The sequence below is a fragment of the Choloepus didactylus genome, chromosome 11 (assembly GCF_015220235.1).
Source record: "Choloepus didactylus isolate mChoDid1 chromosome 11, mChoDid1.pri, whole genome shotgun sequence".
Lineage (NCBI taxonomy): Eukaryota > Metazoa > Chordata > Mammalia > Pilosa > Megalonychidae > Choloepus > Choloepus didactylus.
The window spans coordinates 80,249,291-80,263,433 of NC_051317.1; the positions used below are offsets into that span (position 1 = coordinate 80,249,291).

Here is a 14,143-nt window from a genome sequence, read left to right on the forward strand (position 1 = left end):
ACTTAAAAAAAAGTCTTTTATTACTGTTTAAAAGACAGTGCTCTAAGACAAATTATCATAATGCAGATGTGATTAGTCCTTAGATCTTGAGAATCATAATTTTATTAGAGAATATAAAATATTAGAAGACTCTTAATAAAATGATAATAGAACCATGTCATAGAATTGCTGGTTTACTGAATAATAAAGTAATATACTCTCAATATATTTTTCATGTTGTTAATTGGGGTTATTTGAAGATATAGATTAATCTTTTATAGTGATCATTTCTTTTAGTTTCTTGTTCTAGTTCTTGCATAATATTAAACAGAATTATGGACTAATCATTCGAAAAGTAAAAGTGGTATTTTATATCACAGTTAACAATATTTTAATGATCATACTATTAAATTGGAGTTCATATGTATCAAGTTATTGTTTCTGTGTTTTCTAATTCCATTCTGCATGTTGAAGGATGCAGAGATAACATGTACTGTGTGCCAGGCATGATGCTAAATGCTAAGAACATAGTCCCTGTACATATGGAATTTAAAATTTGAGGGCCAGTTTTTAAGAATTAATGAACTCTGGCTTATATCTTGTTTTTTCCTAGCCTAATTCTGGTGAACTAGATCCTTTATATGTAGTAGAAGTACTTCTGCGCTGTAGCAGAGAGAGCTTGAAAAATTCAGCTACTGAAGCTGCAAAACCAGCTAAACCTGATGAGAAAGGAGAGATGCAGGTTTGTACTGTAGTTTTTATCTTCAGATTTCAGATATTTTATGAATTATTTATCATTACTAGACTTCCTGATTCTGATCATAATGAACATACTGTCATGATTTCTAGATTTGAAGGTTTCAAAGTATTTTGAGGTATAATAAGAGCCATCCAAAATATCACTAGAATGACTAACAAGGCTTAAGCTTTCTTTTTTCTTTATCAAATTATGAAAAGATGAATGTCAAAGCGAAGGACAAAGAATTATTTAAATTTTCACATGAAGCTTGATTTTACCGGGGCTATCGAGATGTTTCGTTACTGTTTTTATAATTGATTGATTTTACTTTTGAATCTGTCTGTGTTGCTTCTTTCATTTCCCTGGAAATAATGATTGAAGCATTGTTCTGATAATGAAAAATTGCTACTCAAGTGTTTTTAGTTAAAATCATTTAATTACTTGTGCTTCTAAGTAAATGCAAAGCATGAGATATCCATATTTTAAAAATTTCTTCTATTTTTATAGTGTTATAAATAAAATAATTGTAGGTGAAACCTTATTGCAGAAATTTCAAGTTTATATTTGAAGTCTTATACTGGAATTTTATTGTTTTAAAGCATTGCTTTAAATGTGTGCCTAATTGGTCTTTTAGGAAATGTCATTGTAATGATATTTGTTATAAGAAGCTTTGGTATGTGGAAAGAATAATCTGTCTCAGTAGCATTATAGGCTGCTTCTTTGGGTCAGTAAATGACTTTTGGGATTGATGGTAGTATTTAAAAAGGCAGCTCATTATTAAACATTTTAAAAGGGTGATTTAAAAATATAATTATTTATTATTTTGAATACCACTTAGCCTTTGGTCTGTGTTCCTCTCTGTCCTTCTCTAGAATTCCACCATCAAGTGACATTTGTATGTTTTCCTGACATTTGTTTACCGATTGACTGCTTAATTATAAATTAGGCTAAAACTCCCACAATTTGGAACATCCTCATTATATCCAAAGGGACGTTAGAAGTTATTGTAATTTGGAATGGCATATATGTGGTATGCTCCCTCGCTCATGACAAACACTGATAATAAGTCATGGAGCTTTGTCACACTGAAAACTTAGACTCTTTTCCAAGAAAATGCTGTAGGCAGCCATGACTAATACACTAGATTTATTAACATTTTAGGTGAAACCTATTTACTGCTATCCCTGAAACCTATTTACAGTCTGTCCCTGTTCTAGGGCAGAGATTTATGAAGCATAGCAGCTATTCCTGTTTTACCTCATCATACCAAGAAGCTTTGGAGTACTTAATAATCATGATGTGGTTAGTTCAACAAACAACACCTCCGAGGAAGCCTTCACTGAACTCTGGGCAAACTAAGTGCCTTTCCTCTGTTCCTGTAGTATTTTTTACTCAGTTTATTTCAGCCTATGCTGCTAAAAAAACTTAAGGAGGGTGAGGTGTTGACAATGGATAGTGTTCAGGTTTGCTAATGCTGCCTTTTTGCAAAATAGCAGAAATGGATTAGCTTTTATAAAGGGGGTTTATTTGGTTACATAGTTACAGTCTTAAGGCCATAAAGTGTCCAAGGTAAGGCATCAACCATAGGGTACCTTCACTGGAGAAAGGCCATTGACAACAGGAAAACCTCTGTTACCTGGGAAAGCGTGTGGCTGGTGTCTGCTTGCTCCCAAGTTGCGTTTCAAAATGGCGTTCTCCAAAATGTTGCACTTGGGGCGTTTTGTCCTCTTTTACCTACAGCTCCTCTTGAAAATGTCACTTTCAGTTGCTCTCCAAAATGTCACTCTTTGCTGCTTTGCCTCCTCCTGTTTGTTGGCTCATTTATATGGCTCCAGTGATTTAATTCAGACCCGCCCTGAATGGGTGGGGTAACACCTCCATGGAAATTATCCAGTCAGACTTTTCACTTACAGTTGATTGAGTCACATCTCCATGGAAACACACAATCAAAGGATTCCAATCTAATCAACACTAATATGTCTGCCCCCACAAGATTGCCTCAAAGATAATGGCGTTTTGGGGGCCATAATACATCCAAACTGGCATAGATAGATAGACAGACAGATAGATAGATAGATAGATAGATAGATAGATAGATAGATAGATAGACAGTCAGTCTCTGCATTCAAGAGAGTTACAGCTTAATGAGGAAGCATTTTGTGCTCAAATTGCTCAGGGAACATCAAAGATGGATCCTTTAAACTGCCCGGGGCGGGGGGGGGTATAGATTAATAAAGAAGGCTGTGCAAAAGAATTAATGAGAATTCCACAGACTTGTAGGAATATTAGAACTTTCTCAGACAACAATGGCATTGCCAGCAGAGGATGCAACATATGCAGAACCTGAAATACCTCTCTTTAAAAAGAAATCCAAATTCTTTTATGTGTTGTTGAATGACAAAGGCATGAGAGTAAAACAGAGGAGGCATATACTTTAAGAGAAAGAATATGTATAATCTGTTGTTTGCTTTTGTAGATTGTCCTGAATAGGAATCCTGGACCTAAAGATATAGTTCCATGAACAATTTATAGGAAAATCTCAGCTCTCAACTGCAGTAATTGTGTAGCACTATTCAGGACGTGGGTTGGAACCAGACTTTTCTTTATGTAGGATATGAGGTGGAAGTGGGTTGTTGGTAGCCACCTTTTTCCTCTCTATTTTTGAGTGTGTATAACTCCAAATTTAGCTTTTTATAGCTCTGAATTAAATACCCTTATACTTAATTTACCAGAAAAGCCTTCATTTAATTTATTTATATGTCTATTTATGTGTGTATATGTGTGTCTGTGTGTCCCCAGCTACATTTGATTAACAAAGGTTAGCTGTTTAGACAATATATTCTAAAGATTACTTGAAGTTTGTCCCTGTTCTTTTGCTAACCTCAAGGGTGTCTGGTCACCTACCTTACAAGTCTCGACTATATACTTAAGATTATATAACAGTTGCTTGCAAACAGAGATACCCTTCAATCATGATAGAATGAGATTTAGTAGTTTTCGTGCTTTTCAAGTTTACGTAGAAAGTATACTATTAAACATTGAAATCAGATCTATTTGCATAAACTTTGAACATACTTAAAATGGTTGATTTTAAAAGTCTTTGTCTGGTAAGACCAAGGTCTGGGCTTCCTCAGGAACAGTTTCTTTTGACTGCTGTTTTTTCCTGTGTTTGGGCCTTCCTTAGTGTACCAGACCTGCTCTGGCAGTTACCATATACTGCTTGGCTTAAACATGAATTTATTGTCTCACAGCCTTGGAGGCTAGAATTTCAACATGAGGGTATCAAAAGGCTCACACTTTCTTCTGGAATCTCTAGTGTTCTGGTGCTGGCTTGCTGCAATCCTGGCTTGTAGATGCATCACTCCAATCTGCCTCCTCTGTCTTCACATGGTCTTCTCCCCTTTGTATTTTTCTTCTAACTGTTGGCTTCTACTTCCATGTCTGATTTCCTTTGCTTATAAGGATTTCAGCCACATTATATTAAGGCCCGCCTTCATTCAGTTTGGCCACACCTTAACTAATAAAAACATCTTCAAAGGTCCATTTACAAATGAGTTCACCTGAACACAAACATGGATTAAGATTTGAACATGTCTTTTGTGGGGGACATGATTCCATCCCCATTAAGACTACAGTTTCTTGTTTCTTTATATGTCTGGTAACTTTTTGTTGAAAATTGGACATTGTTAAAACTGTTATGTGGCAGTTCTGGAAATCAGACTTTTCCAGTATTCCCAGGGACCCAGGGTTTGTTGTTGCTATTTTTTCTTCATTTGTTTGTTTGTTTAGTGACTTTTCTGAACTAATTCTGTAAATTGTGTGTTTTTTGTTGTGTATGGCCACTGAAGTCTTTGCTTGTTGGCTCTGTGGTCAGCTAATGATTAGACAGATTTCCTACATGCTGTAGCTAATAAGTTTTCCAGTCTTTGAAGTTTTCCAGGTCAGCCAGACATGAACATGCACAAAGCATTAAGAATGTGTGTGTACGTGTAGATACCCAGAATATATTGGAGCTTTTCAGAGTTCCCTAAAGGCATCTTAATCCCCAGTTTTTCCTCTTAATGCTTTGTGGTTAGCCTGTTGTTTGCCCCAGTTGTTATTTGCTGATTTTTTTCAACAAATGCCCCCAGAGAAAAGTCAGACTGCCCCAGGCATGCCTTATGTCAGTTTAAATTAAAACTGCCATTTCTCTAGGAATGGGGTTTTTAAGGACTTCCAGAAACACACTTCCTCCAGTCACTGCTGGTTTCCAAGATTTCTGTGGAGGTAAAGATGTGGAGGTAGGAATAGGACAAGTTAAAATGCCATAGAGCTCATTATTCTTACCAAAGTTCTGCCATTTTTCTTGAATAAGCACTCTTCAGATTGATGCAAGCCTTTTGTTAATTGCCAGAATTCTGAAGAAATTGATCTTGATGATTTTTGCCAGTGTTCTCAATGGTTTTATGGAAAAAGAGGATTTTCAGAGGTCCTTGCTCTACCATTTGCACTGACATATATTAAGCGGATTATTTCATCAGCTTTTAAATTAGATCAGGACTTAGGTGAAATTTTTAAAAATTTAAAACTCAAGCAAGAACACATTGGTCGGGGATCCAGAGAAGATAGCGGCATAGAGAGGGGTGGAATACTTAGTCCCCCCCGGAACAATTCATAAATGACCAAAAAACTAGTAAATAACCTGGAATAATAGTGGGGAGACAGACGTGACTACCCACTCATCATCCACCAACCTAACTGGAAGGAATGCCTGAGATCACAACATAAAATCTGTAAGTAAAACTATGGACCCGTGCTGAGAGCCGAGAGCCCCTCCCTCACGGAAGCCACGCGGTGCACTCTCCCAGCCCAGCTCCAAGTGAGGTTTTAATATTAATGGCTCAATACAGACAGCGAATTCTCAACAAGCAGACAAAGGCTTTTGGTGACAACTGACCTTGGGAGAATCGGGGGACATTCCTGTCTCAGGATGGGGAGCCCAGAGGATTGGGTGCTATCTCTGGCTGACGGGTGAACCTGGGAGTTTTTCTGCCCCTTTCTCTCTCTGTGGAGAAAACCTCAGCTGTTCTCAGCCTGCAACGCTTTGCAGGAAAGACAGCCTCAGACATTTTAAAACCAGAACACTTCAGATCAGCAGAGTCACAGGAACAAAGAACTTACTGATATGCAAATGACATCTCTGAAGGGGGCATAGCTTCCCAAGAGGAAAGGGAGGGGCCCAGCTCTACTGTCTGTCTTTCAGTCTTTCCAGAACGGGACCCCAAAGCCTGGGGGAGGAGAGCCACAGGCCACACCCTCTTACACAGGCAGTGACAGGCTGACAGGTAGATTTGCTGGGCAGAAAAGCACAGGTGTCTCAGTCCTCTAAAAGCCATCAGGGAAACCAGATACTGAAATATTACCTCTTTCTGTGACCTGAGCCTGTTCTCATCTGGGAATACTTGATTGGGGTGGCCTAGGAGGTCAGATGCCTAGACAACAGAAAACTACAACCTACACTAAGAAAAACGAAGCTATGACCCAGTCAAAGGAACAGACGTACACTTCAACTGAGATACAGGAATTTAAACAACTAATGTTAAATCAATTCAAAGAGTTTAGAGAATATTTCACAAAAGAGATAGAGGCTGTAAAGAAAACACTGGGCATATATAAGGCAGAAATTGAAAGTTCAAAAAAACAACCAGTAGAATATATGGAAATGAAAGGCACAACACAAGCGATGAAAGACACAATGGAAACATGCAACAGCAGATCTCAAGAGGCAGAAGAAAATACTCAAGAACTGGAGAACAAAACACCTGAAAGCCTACATTGCAAAGGAGCAGGTGGAGAAAAGAATGAAAAAATATGAGCAACGTCTCCGGGAACTTAAAGATGAAACAAAGTACAAGAATCGACATATCATTGGTGTCCCAGAAGGAGAAGAGAAGGGAAAAGGGGCACAGGCAATAACAGAGGAAATAATCAATGAAAATTTCCCATCTCTTATGAAAGACATAAAATTACAAATCCAAGAAGCGCAGCGTACTCCAAACAGAATAGATCTGAATAGCCCTATGCCATGATACTTAATAATCAGATTATCAAATGTCAAAGAGAGACTCCTGAAAGCAGCAAGAGAAAAGCAATCCATCACATACAAAGGAAGCTTAATAAGACTATGTGCGGATCTCTCAGCAGAAACCATGGAGGCAAGAAAGAAGTGGTGTGATATATTTAAGATACTGAAAGAGAAAAACCGCCAAACAAGAATCCTATATCCAGCAAAGCTGTCCTTCAAATATGAGGGAGAGCTCAAAATATTTTCTTACAGACAGACAATGAGAGACTTTGTGAGCAAGACACCCGCCCTACAGGAAATACTAAAGGGGACACTGCAGAGTGATAGGAGAAGACGAGAGTGCATGGTTTGGAACACAATTTTGGGAGATGGTAGCACAGCAATGTAAGTACAGTGAACAAAGATAGCTATGTATATGGTTGAGAGAGGAAGACTGGGAGCATGTGAGACACCAGAAGAAAGGAGGAAAGATAAAGACTGGGACTGTGTAACTTGGTGAAATCTAGAGTGTTCAACAATTGTGATAAAATGTACAAATATGTTCTTTTGCAAGGGAGGACAAGCAAATGTCAACCTTGCAAGGTGTTAAAAATGGAGAGGCATTGGGAGAGGGATGCAATCAGTGTAAACTAGAGACTGTAACTAACAGAATCATAGTATTATGCTTCCTTTAATGTAACAAAGGCAATATACCAAGGTAAATGCAGATAGGAGGGGGGGGATAGGGATGGCGTGTTGGACACTTGACATTGGTGGTGGTGTCTGACTCTCTACCCTACTTTGATTTGTGGTTGTTTTTCCTTTTGCTACTTCCTGGCTGTCATTTTTTTCCTCTTTCTTTTCCCTCTCGACCTTCTTTGATGCTCCCTCCTGCCTTGTGGAAGAAATGTAGATGCCCTTATATAGATAGTGGTGAACACATAAATATGTGACCATACAGAGAACCATCGATTGTTTACTTAGGATGGAATGTATAGGGTGTGAACAAAACCGTCTTAAAAAAAATAACGGGTTGATGTCAAAACCTCAAGGGCAATATACTGAGTGAAATAAGCCAGACATATAAGGACAAATATTGCAGGGTCTCACTGATAAGAACTAACTATAATATGTAAACTCATCGACATGAAATATAAGGTACCAAGACATAGGATGAGGCTTACGAATGGGGAGTGGTTGCTTAGTATGAGCAGAATGTTCAACTAGGATGAACTTAAATTTTGGAAATGAACAGAGGTGTCAGTAGCAAGATGTGAGAATAACTAACAGTGCTGAATGGCACGTGAATGAGGTGGAAGCGGGAAGCTTAGAGTCATATATGTCACCAGAAGGAAAGTTGGCGGTCAAAAGATGGGAATGTATAAAACTGAATCCTCTGGTGGGCAATGTCCATGATTAACTGTACAAATACTAGAAAACTCGTCCATGAACCAGAACAAATGTATGACAATACAACTAGAAGTTAATAATAGAGGGGCATATAGGAAAGAAATATATACCTATTGCAAACCATATACTACGGTTTGTAGTATTTCAACATTCTTTTATAAACAGTAACATGTGCTATACCAACACTACGAGTCAACAATTGAGGGGAGCTGGTTAGGGATACAGGAGGATTCGAGTTTCCTTTTCTTTGTCTTTTTCTTTTTTTTTGTCCATCTTTCACTTTTATTTCTTGTCTGGAGTAATGAAAAGATTCTAAAAATTGAACAAAAATTAAGTGTGGTGATAGATGCACAGTTGTATGAGGGTACCAGGGGCAATTGATTGTACACTTTGAATCTTTGGATAATTGTATGGTATCTGAACAATCCCAATTAAAAAAACACAACAAAAACAAAAACAAAATAAAAAAAATAAAAAAAATAAAAAAAAAGAACACATTAGTCTAAATTCTGCCTAATGACTTGGTTAAAATTCACTTGACTCAAAAATATCTTAGTTTGGGTAAAAAATTCAAAAATCATTTTACATTTCAGTTAATGGTTTTAATGTGAAGAAAATTTGTTGTTCATAATTTGTTTGAATTGTTTTGACTTAAAACTTACCAACCTCTGTTATTATGCACCATCATGTTTCTTTATTTAGGGTGAAATTTGATTCATGGCAGACCTACAAAGATCCAAAAGGTCTAAGATAAAAAATACCTCCTGCTTTTGGTATTCTAGCGAGTTTCAATAATTGCCTAACTTGATTATTTGTATTTGTACAGACAAAGGTTGCATCATGGTGATCCTGCATTCACTGTTACTTCATAAAGCTTAGTAGGTTTAGAAAGTTAACTAAACTGCCTGTTCAAAATTTGATATTTTTAAATGTAAATTTAAAATATCAAAAGAGATGTGAATTTTGATGGCAAGTATTCAATTGGTTTTTAAATATTTGACTTCATTTACAAAACCTTGTGTTTCTAATCAGAGACATCTTTGAATCTCCCTTTCCTGTATTTAAGGAGGCATTTGCAGGGGGTCTTTTATAGTCTTTCCTTTCATTAACCTAAGAGCCATTTCTTGGATGGAGTTATCTGTGGAAAACAGCCTTGGAAATTAGTCAGTTTTTGTCATCCTTTTGAATCAAGTCTTCAGAGAATAGTTTTATTCTGTTTTGAAGGAAATGCTCAGATACCTGTGCATAATGAATTCAACTGCATATATATAAAGTAGATTTTGCTCTGTAAAACCAAATGAATAATTTTTATATTTTCTACCTTATTTGGATTATGTACCTGTTCCTCAATGCAGAAAAATTGTGCACTTCTCCCTATGGATGTTCGCTGTCTGGTACATTATTGTTTATTTTTATGTCCTGAATCTTCTTTCTGGCTAGACAAAGAGTGTCGAGTTTGCATAGGTGACAAATTGGTATCCCCAATCCAAATTGAGCCTATACAATGTCTTATTTTTTAAAATGAATTAGACAATTTGTAGATAAAATAATCATACCCAAGTAAAAATAAAATAAACCATGAGTCCATACTGAGATAAATAGAAATGTAGATGGATTGATAGATAGATAAAATGGTGATACTGGAAAAGTCACCATTAGGCAACTGTCACAAATAATATTTGATTCAGACAAGAAAAATCCAGGGATGGTAAAACTAGTGAATTGAAAGTGTGACAAAAAATATTAACAAAGTCTCTAAAATCTCCCCACAGATTTTTTATTAACTACAAAGGCACTATTTAAAAAATACTTTATATGCATTTTCTTATTTAATTTTCCAACAGTAATGAGATAGATATAATTTTATCCCCATTTTAATGAATGGGGAAACTGGATCTTAGAAAGGTTAGGTAACTTGCCCAAGTTCCCACAACTATCCGAAGCCTGAATTCTTAACTCTAGAGCCCACGCTCAACCACTGTGGTGGTTTGAAGCTGTATGTACTCCAGAAAAAAAAATGTTGTTAAATTTAATCAATTCCTGTGGGTGTGAATCTATTGTAAGTAGGACCTGTTGATGAAATTACTTCAGTTAAGGGTGTGGACCAGACCAATCTGGGTGGGTCTTAATCCTGTTACTGAAGTTCTTTATAAGTGGATTGAAATTCAGACAGAGAGAAAGAAAGCCACAGGAAGCAAGAAGCTGAACATCAACAGGAACATGGAAGAGAGCGATCAGGAAATGCCACTGTGCTGGTTTGGATGTATTATGTCCCCCAAAATGCCATGATCTTTGATGCAGTCTTGTGTGGGCAGGAAATGTATTGGTGTTGATTGGATTGGAGACTTTTGATTGGATATTTCCTTGGAGATGTGATCATTCACCTCTGGGCCAGATCTGTCATTGTGTGGTTTCCATGGAGGTGTGGCCTCGCCCATTCAGCATGGGCCTAGATTAGTTTACTGGAGCACTATATAAGCTCATACAGAAGGAGGGAGCTTGCTACAGTCAAGAGGGACACTGAAGAATGCACAGAAGCTGAGAGAGTAGCTGCATGTGAGAGACAGTTTGAAGATGGCCATTGAAAACAGACTCTTGCTCCGGAGAAGCTAAGAGAAGACAAACACCCCGAGGGCAACTAAGAGTGACATTTTTGAGGAACTGCAGCCTAGAGAGGAACATCCTGGGAGAAAGCCATTTTGAAACCAGAACTTTGGAGCAGATGCTAGCCACGTGCCTTCACAGCTAACAGAGGTTTTCCGGACACCACTGGCCATCCTCCAGTGAAGGTACCCGATTGCTGATGTGTGACTGTTACTTTTGGGACACTTTATGGCCTTAAGACTGTAACTTTGTAGCTAAATCCCCTTTATAAAAGCCAATCCATTTCTGGTGTTTTGCATCCCAGCAGCATTAGCAAACTACAACAGCCACCATGTGCCTTGCCATGTGATAAGCTAAGGACCAAAGATCACCAGCAAACAGCCCCAGAATGCCACAGTCTATAGGAAGAAAGCATTGTGTTGATGACACCTTGATTTGGACTTTGTCCCAGCCTCAAACTGAGCAAATAAATTCCCATTTTTTTAACCCGACCTCTCTCATGGTATTTGAGCAGCCTAGGAAACTAAAATTATACCATCCTTGTTTTATTAAGTACTAGGAGAATATTTTTTATCAGCAAGCTAATAATAACTTTACAGTAGAGAATCCTAGCAGATACCACCTTAATCAAGTGATCAGTAATGCTGATCAGAGGACCAAGAAGAACAAAACATGACTTTTGCCAAAAAGACATAACCTAAATCTGATGTTTCCTCTTGATTACACAAACCAAATCAGGGGTCATTCTACAAAATAACTAGACTATAATATTCAAATTGTCAATGTCTTGAGAGACAAAAACTGAAGAGCTGTTCCAGATTAAAGGAGAATAAAGAGATTTGACAAGGAAATTCAATATATGATCCTAGTTTGGATCCATGGAGTGATGGTGGTAGGGGGATGCTATAGAAGACATTATTGGGAAAGTAGGTGTAATTTGAATATGGGCTATAGATTAGATAATAGTTTTGTGCCAACATTAAATTTCCCTGTTTCGATTTTTTGTATGGTGGTTGTGGTGTATGTACGTCTGTGTGTGTGGAGAGGGAGAGAGAATGAATGATAAAGCAAATGGGGCAAAATGTAAATGGTGAGACTGAATAAAGGTATATGGGAGATCTTTATCCCATTCTTGCAACTTTTCTGTATATATGAAATTTTATAAAAATTATATGAAAATGTCAAAGCCCCAAACAGGAGGGAGTATTCTAGGTTAAAGGAGACTAAAGAGACAAGACAACTAAATGTACTGACTGATCTTCGGAACCTTGGTCCAAATTTATAATAATAATGATCATAATAATACTGCTATTCGTAATAGGCAATTATAAAGGATGTTATTAGGTCAATGGAGGAAATTTGAATGGACTCAATATTAGTTGGTGATGTTGTGTGTTAGTATTAAATTTTTAGGATCTGATAATGATACTGTGACTAAATAGGAGAATGTCCTTGCTGATAGAAGATACATGTTGAAGTATTTGCTGGTGAAGTGAACTGACGTGGTATCTGCAACTTGATTTCAAATGACTAAAAAGGTGGGAAGAAGGAAAAAGAAGACAGGAAAAGAGAAAAAAACATTCCCTAAATCCTATCTAGAGAGTAAAAGCAGATGTGGCAAACTATTAACAGTTGAAAAAATCTAGTTGAAAGCCATACAGTTGTTCATTAAAATTTTTTTTTTTTTTAATTTTGCAAATGAAAAGTTGGCGGGCAGTGTTGCTGTGCAGGAAAAAATAATTTTGTAGAGGTTGGAAATGGGAAAAATGTAAATTAGTTGCTAGTCTTTAAAAAGTGGAACTTTGAAAAAGTGGAAGATAAGGAAACAGATTTTGTTCCCTTTAAGCAATAAATGTTCTCTCCAATTTTTCATTTTCCATCTATCTCATTTACTAACATTGGTCAAATAATATCATCTACCCTTTCTTTTTGGCATTTGAGTTTATGACGTCTGCTGTTTTAGCACTGGTATGTGGTATATACGGATTTATTGAAGCTTATAGTTATTTGTTATACTAAGTAACAAAGAATGTCTTAGACACTATTTTCAAAATATTCTACATGTATTGTCTTATTTAATTCTCATAACAGTAATGAAATATAATTTTATTCCCTTTTTTAACAAATGGAGAAACTGAATCTTAGAAAGGTTAGGTAACTTGCCCAAGGTCACACAAGTATCTGAAGCCTGAACTGGGACTCAGGCAGTCTTGAATCTAGAGTCCCCACTCAGCCACTATACAGTCCTTGTTCAGTTAAGCACTATCAGAATTTTTTAATCAGCCAACCAGTGACAGTTGTTTTTTTCAGTGGTGATCAGTTTGAAAGTAGCCATGGGACATCAATATAATAACAGATTTAAATGTGTGGCAATGTTAACTCCTCTTCAGTTTATTTGGCTGTCTGGGTTCAAAAGCAATTTTAAAGGAAACAAAAAGACATATTTGGTGAGGGAAGGGTGTTCTTGGCAGGAGAAAGCTTGGATGAAAGTTTGAAGATAGGTCTAAAATAAGAAGTGAATGGCCTCATATGCTATTTGGGCAGTAAGGGCAATAGCAGATTAATTCAAGATTAAGACAAGTGAGGTAGTTTTAGTTTCCTAGGCTGCTCAGAGCAAATACCCTGAAATGGGTTGGCTTAAACAATGGGAATTTATCTGCTCTCAGTTTTGAGGTCGGAAAAATGTCCAGATCAAGGCAGCATAAAGACTATGCTTTCTTCCTATAGACTTGATGCCAGCAGTCCTTGGCTCCTCTGTCATATGGCAAGGCACATTCAGCTTCTGCTGATCTCTCCCTTCTCATCCAGGTTTCATGGATTTCAGTTCTTGGCTTCCCTGGCTTTCTCTCTCTGATTCTGAATTTTATTCTTTTATAAAGGATTCCACTGATAAGATTAAGACCCATCCTGGAGAAGGGACACACCTTAACTGAAGTAGCCTTATCAAAAAGGTCCTACATACAATAGATTTACACCCGCAGGAGTGGGTTAGATTTAAGAACATGTTTTTTTAGGGTACATACAGCTTCAAACCACCACAGAGGTAGGGAAGAATATCTACCACTTAGTCCAACTCAGTTCAGCATACATACCAGGGAGATTCCTCATTGCTTTAGCTCTTGGAAAATGTGACAGAGCCAAGTAACTAGTTTTCGCAAGACAGTTATAACACCTTCCATAAAAAGGTATGTATAGTCACCGTCTTGATAGGAAGACTAACATTTGCTTTTTAATTCAGCTGTTCAAAAGCTTGCTTTTATATAGAATACAAGTGCCTGTTAATAGTAAAACACCTCTGTGCTAAAGTTATCAAGGTTGATATGTTTAACAACTGTTCTGTCATTGGGGGTCAAGAATGAAATTTTGAG

At 37.1% G+C, this 14,143-nt stretch overlaps 1 protein-coding gene across 4 annotated transcripts in view; it reads left to right on the forward strand.

Moving 5' to 3' along the window:
• The window catches only part of MTREX (Mtr4 exosome RNA helicase), a 144,657-nt gene that overhangs the window by 92,330 nt on the left and 38,184 nt on the right, over positions 1-14,143 (forward strand). For all 4 annotated transcript variants that reach the window (XM_037798848.1, XM_037798850.1, XM_037798849.1 and 1 more), the window contains one exon: positions 593-721. In XM_037798848.1, coding sequence (XP_037654776.1) covers positions 593-721 — 129 coding nt within the window. The remainder of the gene's footprint in view (positions 1-592; positions 722-14,143) is intronic.